The sequence below is a fragment of the Chiloscyllium plagiosum genome, unplaced genomic scaffold, assembly GCF_037043375.1.
Source record: "Chiloscyllium plagiosum isolate Xiang-an unplaced genomic scaffold, Cpla_swu_hap1 HiC_scaffold_10, whole genome shotgun sequence".
NCBI classification, from domain to species: domain Eukaryota; kingdom Metazoa; phylum Chordata; class Chondrichthyes; order Orectolobiformes; family Hemiscylliidae; genus Chiloscyllium; species Chiloscyllium plagiosum.
In genome coordinates, this window is record NW_028270148.1 from 103,537,904 (window position 1) to 103,553,226 (window position 15,323).

Below are 15,323 nucleotides of genomic sequence, written 5' to 3' on the forward strand. Positions count from 1 at the left end.
ATCTTTTTTGTTGTCCACTACACTTCTAATGTTGATGTCATCTGCAAAGTTACTAATCATACCTCTTATGTTCACATTCAGATGATTTCAGTGTGGCTGACCTAATAAACTACTGTACTCTATTTTCAAACTGCTTGAACCAAAACCCGAAATTCTGAGATGGGAAAATTGTTGAATGATGGTTTTTGTTTTTTGCATGTGAAGCACTTTTAATTTTAATCGTAATTTGCAATTCTTTAGTCATTTGATTTTCTTAGGAAAATAATAGACCTTGTGGACAAAATGCTAATGCATCTTAACGAGAACAAAGGTTGGTATAAATAGTAATTTTAAATGCATATTTCTGATAATTGCTTGACAAATGGGCTGAAAGTAGACAGGAATATATTGTATGATTCCTCACAAAATATAACCTGTATAGACCATGAGTTTTTTTCTAATCTGCTTCATGTATCAATATAAAGTTTCTTTTGTGGGATGAGGGGAGAAGGCAGGTTGAATTGCATGAGTGTATTTGTATAATTTAAGTTTTTTTTTAAAATAGGACTCTTCAATCATTGACTTCTATCCAGATGATTTTGCTATTGATTTAAATGGAAAGAAATATGCTTGGCAAGGTAGGATTTCAGCATATAGTCTATTATCATAAAATACTTCTGAATATTGCGATATTAAATGTAAATTGAAGACAGCTGTGTTTTGCAGGCATCTGCACAGAAAGCTTTAAGATATGCATGACCCAGTTTTCAGATTAAAAGCGGAACTAGCTTTGAGGAAAGGTGTCTACTTGTGAAAGTAATTTGACTGTTATGATTCAGGAGCAGAACAAGGATCAACAATGAGAGTATGATTATGGCTGGTATTATTGACAGATGAATGCGAATGTAATGGACTAATTCTTTTTCTGCTGTTCTTTATTTGACAGGGCTATTATAATTGGAATTTTAATTTTTTTTTTCTCTCTATATCTAGATATTTAGCTAAAAGCTCAGAAATAAATATTAAGCTCATTGGTGCACAATTCAAAACTAGATTATTGAATCTCTAAGTTTCAGACATGACGGAATTTCAGAACACTGAATAGTTCTGATTTCCAACTTATAAAAGAAAATGTAGAGTCAACAGAGAGTGCAGAAAAAAATTGCTGGGAAAGTAATATAACTAACAATTTGCATCTATTGAGAAAGTTTGACCAGGCTGGAGTTCTAACCTTGTAAGAAGTCAAGACTGAAATGTGACCTGTTCAAGGTCTCCATGATTGATTGAAGAGTAAGTGTAGAGAAGATGCTTGTAATTGTGGGCAAGACCAGAACTTTTAGGTCATAAATTTAGTCGCTGATAAATCCTGTAGGGAGCTAAAGAGAACTTTTTTACCCAGCAGCAGGTGTATGTGTAGTACTCGAAATGACAAGGAATGGTTAAATTGAATAGTATTGGTATATTCATGGGGATCTACACAAATAAGAGGAAGCAAGAATGACAAGGATATGTTGGTGGGGCTGGATGAAAGGGGTTTGTGTAGAGCGTAAACAATCACACAAACCTGTTTGGCTCAACGACCTGTTTCTGTGCTGCACAAGCATTCATTTTATACAATCAAAAGAAATGTGCACAGTGGACATGCTTGAAAATGTTCAAGTGGTTTTTCAAATTCTCGGCTTCTGTTGTAACTTATTTCCTATTGCAAGTCACAACCGGTATGGATGACGGTATTATTTCTTTTCCATGGTTGATTGGAATGAGCTGCTGTTATGATAGTTAATGGACAGATTTGTGTCTTTGTGTGCAGTAATGACAGTCTGTACTGAGCATGTGTTTATGGAGCTTTCTCACGTTTCTGTATCTTTTTGCACTGCTCTAATTTTATTTTCATAGCATACTTGATAATTTTGCCTGACTTGGTCATGCAGACCTCATTACGGAAACTAGGACAGACTAAGCAAATTTAATTTGGCTATCATTGCACTTCAGTGTCACTGTTTCCAAGAAGAAAAATGTGAAAAACTCTAAAAGCAGGTACGACTTTGTCTGCAACTTCCTGATCAGGCATTATCTAAACACCTGGTTGTCAAAATACACTTCTAAAAGTGAAGTGACTTTCTTTATTCCATGCCGGCTTACTACTTCACCAATGTACATTGATTCTTAGTCAGTTTATTGATCTGGTACACATGAAGTCAGATTCTTACACAGGTAATGGATAACCTGTAAAGAATTGTTCCATGCATTAGAGCAACTATACATTTCTTCAAGATGCAAACACTTAATGGTCAGTCAGCTGTGGCTAACAAAGGAAGTTCACGGTTATATCACAATAAAATAAACTACCTATAAAGTTTCCAAAAATAGCAGTAATTCTGACGATTGGACAGTTAATAGAAAACAATAAGTGGCTAGGGAGAATGAGGAAGGAAATTTACATCAGTAAGAAGATCGTACTGGAGAAATGAATGGAGGCTGATAGTTAATAAATCCCTAAGACGTTATGATGTACATTCCAGATCATTGAAGGAGGTGGCCATAGAGAGTCCATGCATTAGTGACCATCATCTAAAATTCAATAGATTCTGGAACATTTCTGTAATTTGAAGATTCAAAATGTAATCTTACCATTTAAGAAGGGAATAAAAGAGGAAATCGAGAACTACAGACCTGTTAGCCTTACACAGTGCTCGAATCTGTTATCAAGGATGGGATAAATAAACACTTAGTTTATAATCTGATAGAACAGCAGCATCATGGATTTGATAGAACAGCAGCATCATGGATTTGCAAATGGGAAATTCGTGTTTAGTGAACTTGGCAAAGTCAATAAACATTCTATTCTTAGATTAGCTGATGGCTTTTGGTGAAGTCCCCAACAGGAAGTTGGTTAGAAAAACAACCATATGAAATAGGGAGTACAAATTGGCATGGATTAATACTTGCTAACAGACAGAAAATACAGGAGGAAGAACTGGGTTATTCTTGCATTGGAAGGCTAATAAGATGTTGCAGGGATCAGTACTTAAGGCCCCAGCTTGTTTATATCAGTGAAATGTAATACTTCCAAATTTGCAGATAAGACAAAGCTAAGTGGCAATGTGTGATTTGAGGAAAATGTAAAGTGCCTTCAGTGGGTTTGGGACAGACTTAGTGAATGGGCTAGAACATGGAATATAATGTGGAAAAATGAGGTTAATCATTTTGGTTGGAGAAACAGATATGCAAAGTATTTCTTAAATGGCAAGAGATGAATGTGCATATTTAATATGGGATCTGAATTTCCCTCTTGATAAGTCAGTGAAGGCTAACATGCAGGTGCAGCAAGCTGTTAGGAAGGTTAATGAAATGTTAGCCTTTATTGTAAGAAGATTTCAGTGCAGGAATTGAGAGGTCTTGCTTCAACTGTATAGGAATTTGGTTAGACCACACCTGGAATGCTGAGTGCAGATTTGGTCGTCTTATCTCAGGAAAGCCATTGTCAGAGAGTTCACCAAACTTGTTTGCAGAGTGATTGGACTGTGCTGTGAAGAGACATGGGGCAAAATGGGCCTGCTCTCTGAATTTCACAGCATGAGAGGTTACCTGATCAAAACTTACAATACTTAAATGGATAGACAGGGTACATATGAGTAAGATGTTTCTCAGGTTGGTGGAGTCCAACCCCAAAGGGATCTATTTAAAAACCAGTGGGATGCCCTTCAGTTGAGCATGATGGGGAATTCTCTTTACTCAGAGGGTTTTAAACATTTGCAATTCGCTACCACAAAGTTCTCTGGAAGCTCGCTCAGTCTTTGAGTATGTGTAACATAGAGATTGATAGATTTCTGACTACCAGTGACCTACATGATTATGGAGGCGGTGTGAGTACAAGGCGTTGAAATGTTTGATCATCATATTAAATGGCGAGACATGCTTGTTGGGCAGAATAATGTCCTGATCATATGTCCTGTGACCTGTGCAGATGAGTAGATACCATTTTACATTTGTGCATCGAGCTTTATGCAGAACTTGGAGCCCATTCTCCCTAGCATAGGATGGTGGTCAACTTCTTGATCAGACTTGTGAATATCTCTGATGCAGCCTTTGATAGCTATTTCAACTTCAATTGGAGTGCAAGCAGCAGTCACCTGATGTCTAGATGCTGTTGTGAAGACTTAGATTATGCAAGCCCAGCTGGCTGTCAAACAAGGTTTGACTACTAATACCTGAGCTGCATCCAAGAGGATATTGCAGTCCAGGAGGAGAAAGTGAGGTCTGCAGACGCTGGAGATCAAAGCTGAAACTTTATTGCTGGAACAGCACAGCAGGTCAGGCAGCATCTAGGGAACAGAAGATTCGACGTTTCGGGCACATGCCCTTCTTCAGGCATGTGCCCGAAACGTCGAATCTTCTGTTCCCTAGATGCTGCCTGACCTGCTGTGCTGTTCCAGCAATAAAGTTTCAGCGATATTGCAGTCCAACAGAGTGTCTGTAATTTATTGCAATATTAGTTGATGTCCTGCTGATAATGGTTGGCAATGAAGTCACAGAGCTTAAACTTGCACTGCTGTCTCTCAACTACAGAGTTTATTCACTACTGCTGCCACTCTACCAACGTGCTTATTTTTAACCTGTCAGCCCAGACTGCTGCTATTTATGTTGAACTGGAGCTGTCTGATGCTGGATCTTGAAGGTCCTGACTAGTCTGGGTTCTTAATGTAAGGTTTTCTGTAGTATCTCCAATTGAAAGCCAGCAGCCTCCGATCAGTGATGTTGCACCCACTGGGATAGCACTGTATGAAGAGGTATACTAGGAAAAGCCATCCACAAGCAAGGATTAAATGATTTTTAACTTTAATTTATGGGGTATGGGCATTACTGTCTGGGTCACAATTTATTGCCCTTGAAGGTGATGAGGAGCTTTCTTCTTTAACTGCTGCAGTCTGTTTGGTGTAGGTAGATCCACAATGTTGTTGGAGAGTAAGTTAGAGGATTTTGACCTATGACTCTGAAGGAATGACAGTATATTTCCAGTCAGGGTTGAGAGTGACATGGAAAGGTGTTGCAATTCATAGTGTTCCCATGTATGTGCAACCCTTCTAGATGATCGCAGTCATGGGTATCAAAGGTACTGTCTAAAGGAGCCTTGATAAATTTCTACAGTATATTGTTTCGATAATACGTACTGGTGCTACTGAGCATTAGTCATCTTCAGACTGAATGTTTGTGGATGGAGTGCTAATCAAATGGGTAGCTTTATCATGGATGGTGTAAAGCTTCTTGAGTGATGAGCTGCACTCATCAAGCCAGGTGGAGAGTATTCTATCGCACTCCCAACTTGTACCTTGTAGGTGGTAGACAACCTTGGTTGGGGGAAAAGGGGGAAGAAGGAATATGATGTCAGCGAGAAATGTTGAGAGACTCATTGATGATTGTTGTTTGGCTCTTGTGTGGTACAAATGTTATTTGCTACTTGTCAGCCAAACCTTGTGCATTGTCCTTGTCTTTGGATATGGGTTGCTTCAGTTTCTGAGAAGTCACAAACGATGCTGAACTGTGTACAATTATTAGCAAGCATTCTCATTTCTGACCTTTATGGGAAGACCCTTGGTGTGAAGCAGGTGAAGATTGTTGTCCCTCAGCCGCTATCCTAAGGAATAAATGTCTTGGACCTGAGGTGGTTGACCATCAACAACCATCATCTTCTGTGCAAGTTATGACTCTAACAACAGTGTCTCCCCTCGCCACCCTGTTTTCATTGATTCTGAAATGAAAGAAAGAACTGCAAATGTTGAAGATCTGAAGCAAACACAGGAATGGCTGGAAAAACTACAGCAGACCTGGCAGTATCTGTGGAGAGAGAGCAGCTTTGACACTTCGAGTCCAGTGACCCTTCTTCAGACAGACAGCAGACATCACTCGTGCCTGTGCATGCGTGGGTCTATTTCGGCATTCTTAATCATCCCACTTATGCTGTGCAATAGTGTTATGACCTGTCATCATGGAATGTATCTTTACTCGAGGCAGAGATCCTTTTGTTTTTGAGGTATTTTAAATGCAGTTGTGCAGACGTCATGACTGCTGCAGGAATGCCTGAGTGAGGGACTCTTTTAATAACTTTTGAGCTGAATATTCCAACAGCGCTCAGGGCTGACATAGCAAAGCTATATGCATGTAATAAAAGGCATCCTGGACCATTGGGAACCCTTCAGTCTGATCAAATTGCATCCTCACACCTGGCCTCTCATTGATAAGAGAGAATGGAATGTCTTCAGTTTCCCTGGATTATTAGATTAGGTTCCTTACAGTGTGGAAACAGGCCCTTTGGTCCAACCAGTCCACACTGGCCCTCCGAAGAGTAACCCACTCAGACCCATTTCCCTCTGACTAATGCACCTAACACTATTGACAATTTATCATAGTCAATTCACCTGGTCTGCACATTTTGGACTGTGGGAGGAAACCAGAGCACCCGGAGGAAACCCACGCAGACACTGGAAGAATGTGCAAATTCCACACAGTCGCCCAAGGCTGGAATTGAACCTGGGACCCTGGTGCTGTGAGGCAGCGGTGCTAACCATTGAACCACTGTGCTGCCCCTGAATAGAGTGTAAATGACTAAGTTTATGCAAGAATGAATAGCTTAAAGATATGCGTTGCATCTCTCATGACCTATAACTAAAAATGGGCACCAGATACATAATAGTTCATAGATAAAGTCACCTACAGAGACACTGGCAGTGCGAATTATTTTTTTATTTCACTGCCCAGAAGTTCTAACTGGAAGGTTTAAATGAGAACCTCCTTAGTGAAATGGAGATGGATTGTTTTTCACTGTGGCACACTGTTCAAGGAGTCACTCCCAGAATATCCAGGATTGATACGACTACAACTGTGAAAACTTGCTCCCTCTGTTGCAGCAGATCGGCCTCCACTTTGCTCATTCTCCTCATCAATACTGTCGGTTAAAGTGCAAAATACAGAGCCATGTCTGGAAACAGGTATCATATGCATAATCCTTGATGTCAAAACATCCTTCAGCGCATGTTGGAGTAACATGTAAATTTTATCTTTACTCTTGGAAACCAGTAAATCATCCAAACCCCACCCCACACACACTCACACGTCTGCACACGCGCATGCACACACTCTGTAGAAAATAATCGGTAACTAAATCAACTCTACATGGACGGGTTGGACTGAAGGTCTGTTACTGTGCAGTATCTCTCTATGATTCCATCACTAGATTATCCCCTTAAAAGCTATTTTCGGTTGTTAATCATGTTGCTGAGCAGTATCTGGAGAATTGAACTCCAACATTACAATGTTGATATTAAATCAGTACTCTATACTAGTGTCACCATCAACTTATTCTGCATACTTCAGGTAGATGTCCCTCTGGGTGTGCAAGTAATATACACTAAAAGCCCTGTGCTAAGAGAATTTGATAGTACTTATATCCAGCTTGGATGACCATTATTTATAGAATTAAGATGTTAACTGGAAATGCAATGATTGTGTGAGTTCGTATCTGGCTTAGTTTTTTCTAGCACTGATTTATTGTTCATCTGCCAATAGGTGTTGCACTTCTACCATTTGTTGATGAACGACGGCTTAGAGCAGCTCTGGAAGCAGTTTACCCTGATCTCACTCCTGATGAAAGTAAGATTTATGATAACTGCATTGGGTTTGCTGGGTTGTTTTTGAGGTTTACGTGTTTTGTTTGTATTAATATGCTTCAAAAAGTCAATAATGGATTGATGTTATTGATTCAGTATAACTGCTCTGCCCTTGATTTATTAAGTATATGCTAACTTTGTTGTTTGACAGCATAGTACTTGCACTTTGCTGTAAAAAGACCCATTTTGTCAAAGTTTTTCATCTTGAGCTAATCAGGACAATTTGCAGCAAAAACTAATGTAAAGGGTAAGTAAACCTTACGCATGCATGCGCAGACACAAACTTGTGCATGCACATACATGCAATTACTGGAAAAACTCAATAGGTCTGGTAGTTATGGAGAGAAAGCAGAATTATCATTTTGCATCCAATGACCCTGAAGGCTTCTAAAGAAGGGTCACAAGACCCGAAATGTTAATTCTGTTTTCCACGTATGCTGTCAGACACGCTGAGTTTTTGCAGCAGTACGTGTTTTTGTTTCTGATTTCCAGCATTTGCAGTTCTTTGGATTTTTGTATAATTTTTAGTGTTTAAGAGGAGGGTGCTGAATGGTTACTGAGTGACCGCTGATTGGTAGGTGCATTGCCATGGAGCATATGCCAGTTAGATGATGACTGACCGTTAACTGCCAAATTTGGTTAAATTTTAAACCAGGCAGATTGATTCTGATTGGTCAAGGTATTGCCCTAAGAACTGAATCAGAGAATGACTGATGTTCACTATGTTAGTAAAGTGTTGCAAAGAAGAGTCCAGAGTATTAATAACTGTAACTTCTAGTACACACATGTGCCACTCTGAGAGACTGACTAACAATCCTAAATTGGTTGTCAGCCAATTCTCCATGCGCATAGGATTATTTAGTAAATGTTGTCTAGTCGTTGAATCACATCAACTGATGGCACTATTGATAGAATGAACTGGTTGGGTGTGGCAAGCAGAACAGCTAAAGGGATACATGGTTTGATACAATCCCCTAGATATTGGTACATATGACCAACATAATCTGGCATCACACCAGCACTAAAATTCATATACCTCAGTAATCTTCTGTGTGATGGGTAGATGTCCTTTTGACGTGATAGGAGCATTCTGTTCATGGTGCATTTAGCAGTGCATAACACCTACCTTTACCCATTTCTCAAACCATTGAGATTTTACCCTTCCAGGTTAACCTAAGATAGAGTGGGCACTTCTCAGGACCTAATGTGATGGCCATGGACCTGTTTGAATTTGTGTGATAATCAGTGAGAAATTATGGCTCACCATTATCCCACAGTTTGGTTGTGATGTGGTCTGTTTCAGCATCCAGCTTGCTCAGATCCTGTTTGCTCATCTGGTCAATCTTATAGCAACTGCAAATGTGCACGAACCAGTGAAGGTCACACCAGTCAGATAGTGGTTGTAAGCCTCAACAGATTGTCAAACAGTCGATGTGGTTGAGTGAATGGACAAAATTTGCTAAATAACCCTGAATACATGAAGAATTGCATTGACAATCAATTTGGGATTGTCAGTTGAGCCCAAGGTGTGACATGCAGATTCAGGGTCGTGTTCTTTTCAAGGGGGAAAAAATATGTACACGCTCTGTCTGTTTCAGCTTAAAATAGGTGACGACCACTTTATGATTGATTTTTCCGAGCAATGCATTGACCAAACGGTCAGCTGAGAGAAAGTGAGGACAGCCGATGCTGGAGGTCAGTGTAAGAGTGTGGTGCTGGAAAAGCACAGTCGGTCAGGCAGCATCTGAGGAGCTGGAGAATTGACGTTTCGAGCATATGCTCTTCAGGAATTCCTGATGAAGAGCTTATGCTCAAAATGTCGATTCTCCTGCTCCTCTGATGCTGCCTGACTGGCTGTGCTTTTCCAGCATCCCACACTCAGCTTGCCTGTTTTAAAATTTAAGCAAAGCTTGACAGCTAACTCTGTCATTGTGTGACTGATGCATTTTCCATGGCAATGCTAATCAGAGTCCACTTGTTAATAAATATTATTCATACTACATAAATGTTGTTTTCCATTTAGATTTATGTTTCTTGCATAATGTCCTGATGAGTGCAAGATGAAAAGTTTGGACAAAATATTATTTTCAGCATTACTTCAGTTGAATACTGCTTTGTGTAAGGTATTGTGTAAGATAATATTTCAAAAAAACATCTGTAGGGTTTATGGAAATAATAGTGATGATTTTAAGCCTTTTTACTTATGGATCTCTGCTCCAGTTACAATATTCATAAATAAACATAACACCGTATGATTGAATACTGAACAAGAGGTGCTAGAAATAGTTGAATAAAACTGAACTTTTGATAATCTTTGATTTTAGTTCGACGAAATAGTCTTGGAAGTGATGTGCTGTTTGTTGGAAAACACCACAAGTTGTTTGACTTCATTGTCGAATTGCAAAATAGTGGTGCTCAGGTGGGTAATTTGTATAATTTTGTTTCTCACTCCTTTTTTTAAATAAGTGTCCTTATTAAATTAAACCTGTGATTATAGGATATAGAGATGTCTCCTGAGCTTTGCCATGGTATTAAAGGCCTCCTAACGTTAAAGGATGATGTAATAAAACCAGGAAGGTAAGTATTCATTTTTTGTTTAAACTGTAGGGATTGCTTAGGAATATAAAGATATATCAACACATTGCTAACTGTGTAATCCATTATAGTTGCCTGTTGAGACAATTGTGGAGGAGAATTATGTCTTCAAAATGTTTAAGGTTCAATTAATACATTTAAGGCTAATTTATTATAAAACAAAGAGTAGACTTGAAGATTTTTTAAAAAAGGAAATGCTTTTCAGTTTTAAAGACCACCCTGATTAGTTTAGTGCTTGAATTTGAACTAGAAAATTTTCATTCAGAATTAATAGTTGCTTGAACAAGCTAGTTTGTATTCTTGGATGTGTGTGTGCATAATGCTGTACTTAGGGGGAAAAAAGCATTTTTGAAGGTAGGGGTGGCATGGTTAGGTGAAAGGATGTATTTACTTGTGCACATAAATTCTAGTGAATTGGGAAGGTCACTGGCTCATTGCTCCAGTTTTTACTAAATATGACTGTGAAGAGAAGAAATTGAGTTTATGAAGATAAACCAACATGGAAAATCACATCTTTGGTAAATGCTTGCCTGAATTTATATATGCATATATGTTTACTTTTAGAACAGTGGAATCCCCTGTACCAGCATTGCAAGACATTACCGAGAATAATGTATGCAGGTGAGTGGAACTTCTGTTCACTTTGCTTATACCTGTTTTTATTGCTGCGATTATTCTGTTCCATTTTGATGTTGTACATGATAAAATAAATCTGCTTTATGTACACCTTCCCTTCCCTCCCTACAGTATATTATTCAAGGATCCTCAATTTGAAGATTGCTACATATTCAAAGCTTCTTTATTACCTGGAGCAGTGTAAGTAATATTTCTCAAAACAAAGTTTCTTGGCATTTAAACTTTGTTTAAAAGTTTATCAATTAAGGTAGAAGCTTTGAGTCATGAAAACAATCTGGTCACCAGTTGTTTTTATGCATTGAGAAACCTGTTAACAGATCAGCAGTGCATGCATGCTTGTGAGAAACCAAAGAATCATTCAGACAATGAAAATTTGTGTTATTTATCTTGTCTAAATTGAGTCAGACAATTTGGTTTCTCATGGTGACTTGATTAGATAAGAGAAATAAGGTTTTTTGTTCAGTGTCCACCTATACTTGCCGAAAGCAAAGTTCTTTGAAGAGCATCATACGTGGGGCACCTGTAAATGCCTCAGTTCTCACAACTGCATACCATGCAGTACTGTCTAGGCTGAGTTGAGAAAGGGTTCTGCTGCTTGCATAACAATATTCCAGTAATAGCTACTAATTTATGGAAAGAATGTAATAAAGGGAACGTAAAGTAGGTCAGTGGAAGTTAATATGTGGGATTCATCTACAGGTTGGATGCTTGAAATGTTGCTTTCTTTCATTTAGCAACCATATTTCTGGTTGTTGTTAGTGATCTATTAACAAAATTCACAGAATGTGCAAAGAGCAATTGAGAAACAGTTGGAACAGAAAAGGGAATATGAGGAAAGACGATTGGATTAAATAGACACTCTGAGAATCTTATCTCAAAGGAGAATGCAGCTGGTTTTGCAGTAACGCAGTAGTTCCATTCTCGTGCAATCTCATGTTCTAAGAAAATCGCATAATAGTAGCACCATTTAAACTGGAATCGTGTTATAATGAATACATGCTTTAAAAGTTTGCGCTTTAGAAACCATGCCCCAATTTGTCAATCCCATCATAGCGAATTCCCATGAACGAAACTCATGTAGCAGAATGACCTTTAGTTAAGTTAATGGTGGGACTGATACAGGAATTCTTCTATAGGCGGAGGGCATTACTCACATACATGTACTCTGCAACTGATTTTAAACTTTACAGATCTTTGGTTGGTGTTTTCTATACTATTTTGGTAACCTGACATTAGGTGGCATGAGTACAGCGGAGGTGCCAGGGATGAGGTGCATTTGTGATGTAAAGAGGAAAACACTGGAAGTTGAGAGTTTCGATACAGAATCTCAAAGTTATGAGAGATTTCATTATAACAAGTAGGAAGTAATGTATTCCCTTGCAAAGTGGGTTGATAACCACAGGTCACATTCAATATAATTGGCAACGGTACTGTCGGGAAATGAGAAAATTCTCTATACAAATTAGGTTCTGGAATGTACTACTTGAACGGCTGGTGGAGTTAGATTTCATAAGAACTTTTTAAGAGATAATTGGCATGTACTTGTAGAGAATTGGTTTGTAAGTTTATGGGGAGAAATCTGGAGTGTGAAACTAAATTTGGAAAGCAAAAGCAGGATAGGCTGAATGGGCCCAATCTGAGCTATACTGAGTCTGTACAATAATTATTGAATGTTTGGAATAAAAATAGGAAGTGCTGAAGAAACTCAGCAGATCTAGCATGGTCTCTAAAGAGAAACTGTTAACCGTTTCAAGCCTAGTGATGCTTTGTCAGAACGGAGTAGACTTGAAACATTACCTTTTGTCTCTGATCTTGCAGATGCTGCCAGACTTTGTCTTTATTTCAGATCTCCTGCATCTGCAGTTATTTGATGTATGTTAAGTTATTTGGTTTCGCTTTTCTGTTTCAGAAAACCTCCTAAAGTGTTGAAACCAGCTGATTGGGAACAATCTAACCAAAAGCAACCTTGGAAGCCTCGACTTGGCTTTAACCCAAATCGGCCTCAAGTACACTTGGACCAAGCAGCATTTAGAACACTGGGGTGAGTGATGTTCCAAGCCAGCAAATGTAAGAGTTCAGTGGAATAATTTGACCAGCAGGATCATTTTAGCATCTGTCGTGTTATCCCTGCAGCTTTGATGTTTCTTCCTTATTTTGTTAGGGTACAGACTTAAAGCAGGAATCATGTCAGACAATGCTGGTTTAGCATACAGTAACGAGTACTGTGACCGCCGGATCCTGCCTGCAACCCCCTTCTCCCCCCCCCCCCCCCTCCCCAAAAAAACCCTGGTCACATTCATGCATGCATGCACCCCAGCTTAGTATTTGATCTAACTCCACAATTAAACTGTCTCTTTTTTAAGAACATTTATTCTCTGGAGAGAAGTGGCAGTCAAGATTATTCACATGGTGATCTATTCCAATAACTGTCAGTGAGTCAGGTGCCATCATTGCAGCCATTGTCCTTTGTGCCATATAAAATAAAGTTTTCCACAGTCAAACTTGTTGCAGAGTTTGATCTGATTAACTGAATTGTTGGTTGAAAATAATGTGTTCAGTATGTTTGCTGTTGTAATAATTTTGGGCACAGGGACCTTGGTATTTGATTTTTCAACAACAGGTCAAACAGAAATTGGAAAGTGAGTTGGAGCGTTTGCAAAATGGAACTTGTAAAAACTCAAGTGGCATAAATTTTCTCCATCATTAGTAGAAATCAGCCTTTCCTTTGATTCATTGCGAGATTGGCCAGGGGAGCAGAAATATAAATCCTTTATTGTCAACCAGGTATGTAATGGTAATGATACAGATTTTAGTTGATTTGAAGCAGTTCACAAGCACCTGGACCTGTTTGGTTTGTAAGTCTTTTTGTACATGCAAATTGAAGACTCCTGTGCAATTTTAACATTTTGTGATGCAAAAACTATGTGCCACTCCCTATGTGGGGACAGCAAGACTGAAATGTCACATAGTGTCACATTACATAGTATTTGTAGAACAGAAACAGACCACATAGCCCAGTGGATTAGTGCCAGTGTTTGTGTTCTACATTAACCTCTTCCTACCCTTCTGGCATGTTGACAGATTCTTTTGGATTTTTGTCCCTTGTGTTTATCTAGCTTCTGTTGAAATGCATAGAGGCTATTCATCTCAACTACTCTTTATCCTACTCTCTGGCTAGCGCAGTGTCTTCTGATTTCTGTTTTGGGTTTATTTGTGTTTGGCTCATAAATATACAATCTAGTTCCCTTGGATGTATTAGTGGCTACCTTACATTTATGACCCTAATTCTACACTGCCCTGCACTTGGAAATATCTTCACTGGTGTGTCCTCATAATTTTATAGACCTCCAGGTTCCCCCGCACTGGATCTGGGCAAAATAGCTTGGAATTTTCAATCCTTCCTGATGGGCTCAAACACTCAGTTCAGTTCTCAGTGGTAAATCAATAAAGACATGGCTGTCATTATGAAGTTTTTCTGTGGAAAAATTAACTACTGTTTTGGATATTGAACTTTGATACGCAGATGTTAATATTTTGTTTTGGGAGTGATGTTTCACATCTTTCAAAGCTGCAGAATATGAATCATTGAAAAAGCTATTGACTTCAATTCCAACACCCATAGCAAACTGCATTTTTATATTTGTTAAATTGTTTTAGCATAAAAAGAATAACCTAGTTTGTATTATATGCACAAGTTGTACATATTGTTTCTTTAATTTTGTTTTAGCCATGTTATGTCAAAAGATCGCTCTCAAGGAGGAAGTGGTGTTTACAGTTACACCCCTCCGCCTCTTTATCAACAAGCGAAAAATTCTCGGCCCCCATTGATGAGAGCACCACCATCTCTTACTGTCCCATTGCCAAGTAAGTTATTTGACAAACCTGTGATTTACAGATTAAGTAGTAAGCAATACATAAAGTAAGGACTAAACTTGACAGACTTAGGATTCTGTTTTTCATAGGAAAAATAAAACTTGTGTGAAAAATTAAGCACTCTTAGCAGTGACAGTAAACTTGTGGCCTGTTGACATTTTAGTCAATGGCCCTTTGGAACATAACTTGCAAAAACTGGTAAACCTATTAAACTTCCCTTTCGGACCTTCATACAGCTGTCTTCGTAAATGTTTCTCCTCAACAAATCCACGCTGTCCTTGCAAGTCCATACCCAATCTTTTTTTTTCTCTCCTTCAAGTACTTGTGCATGTTGATGGTTTACAAGAACATGCATTTTTCCAGCAACTCGAATGTTTGGATCTCTAGAGAGAGTCCACTTCTGCAATAGCTTCGAAGTTGTCCTAACCAAAGGCACAAATAATAATCTCTCAAATGGTGATTGTGTTGTACATATTCCTCCTCAGTGGCTTAGCTATGCTACAGGTTTTGACAGAGTCAAGTATAATTTCTCTCATCAATCTTCGTGGGACTGCTCTTACTTTGACTCTCAGCTGT

At 38.7% G+C, this 15,323-nt stretch overlaps 1 protein-coding gene across 1 annotated transcript in view; it reads left to right on the plus strand.

Moving 5' to 3' along the window:
- The window catches only part of xrn2 (5'-3' exoribonuclease 2), an 85,115-nt gene that overhangs the window by 45,569 nt on the left and 24,223 nt on the right, over window positions 1–15,323 (plus strand). The window contains exons 20-27 of the mRNA XM_043696538.2: window positions 545–617; window positions 7,543–7,626; window positions 9,968–10,062; window positions 10,141–10,220; window positions 10,803–10,859; window positions 10,986–11,054; window positions 12,784–12,915; window positions 14,602–14,738. Of these exons, the coding sequence (XP_043552473.1) occupies window positions 545–617; window positions 7,543–7,626; window positions 9,968–10,062; window positions 10,141–10,220; window positions 10,803–10,859; window positions 10,986–11,054; window positions 12,784–12,915; window positions 14,602–14,738 (727 nt within the window). The remainder of the gene's footprint in view (window positions 1–544; window positions 618–7,542; window positions 7,627–9,967; window positions 10,063–10,140; window positions 10,221–10,802; window positions 10,860–10,985; window positions 11,055–12,783; window positions 12,916–14,601; window positions 14,739–15,323) is intronic.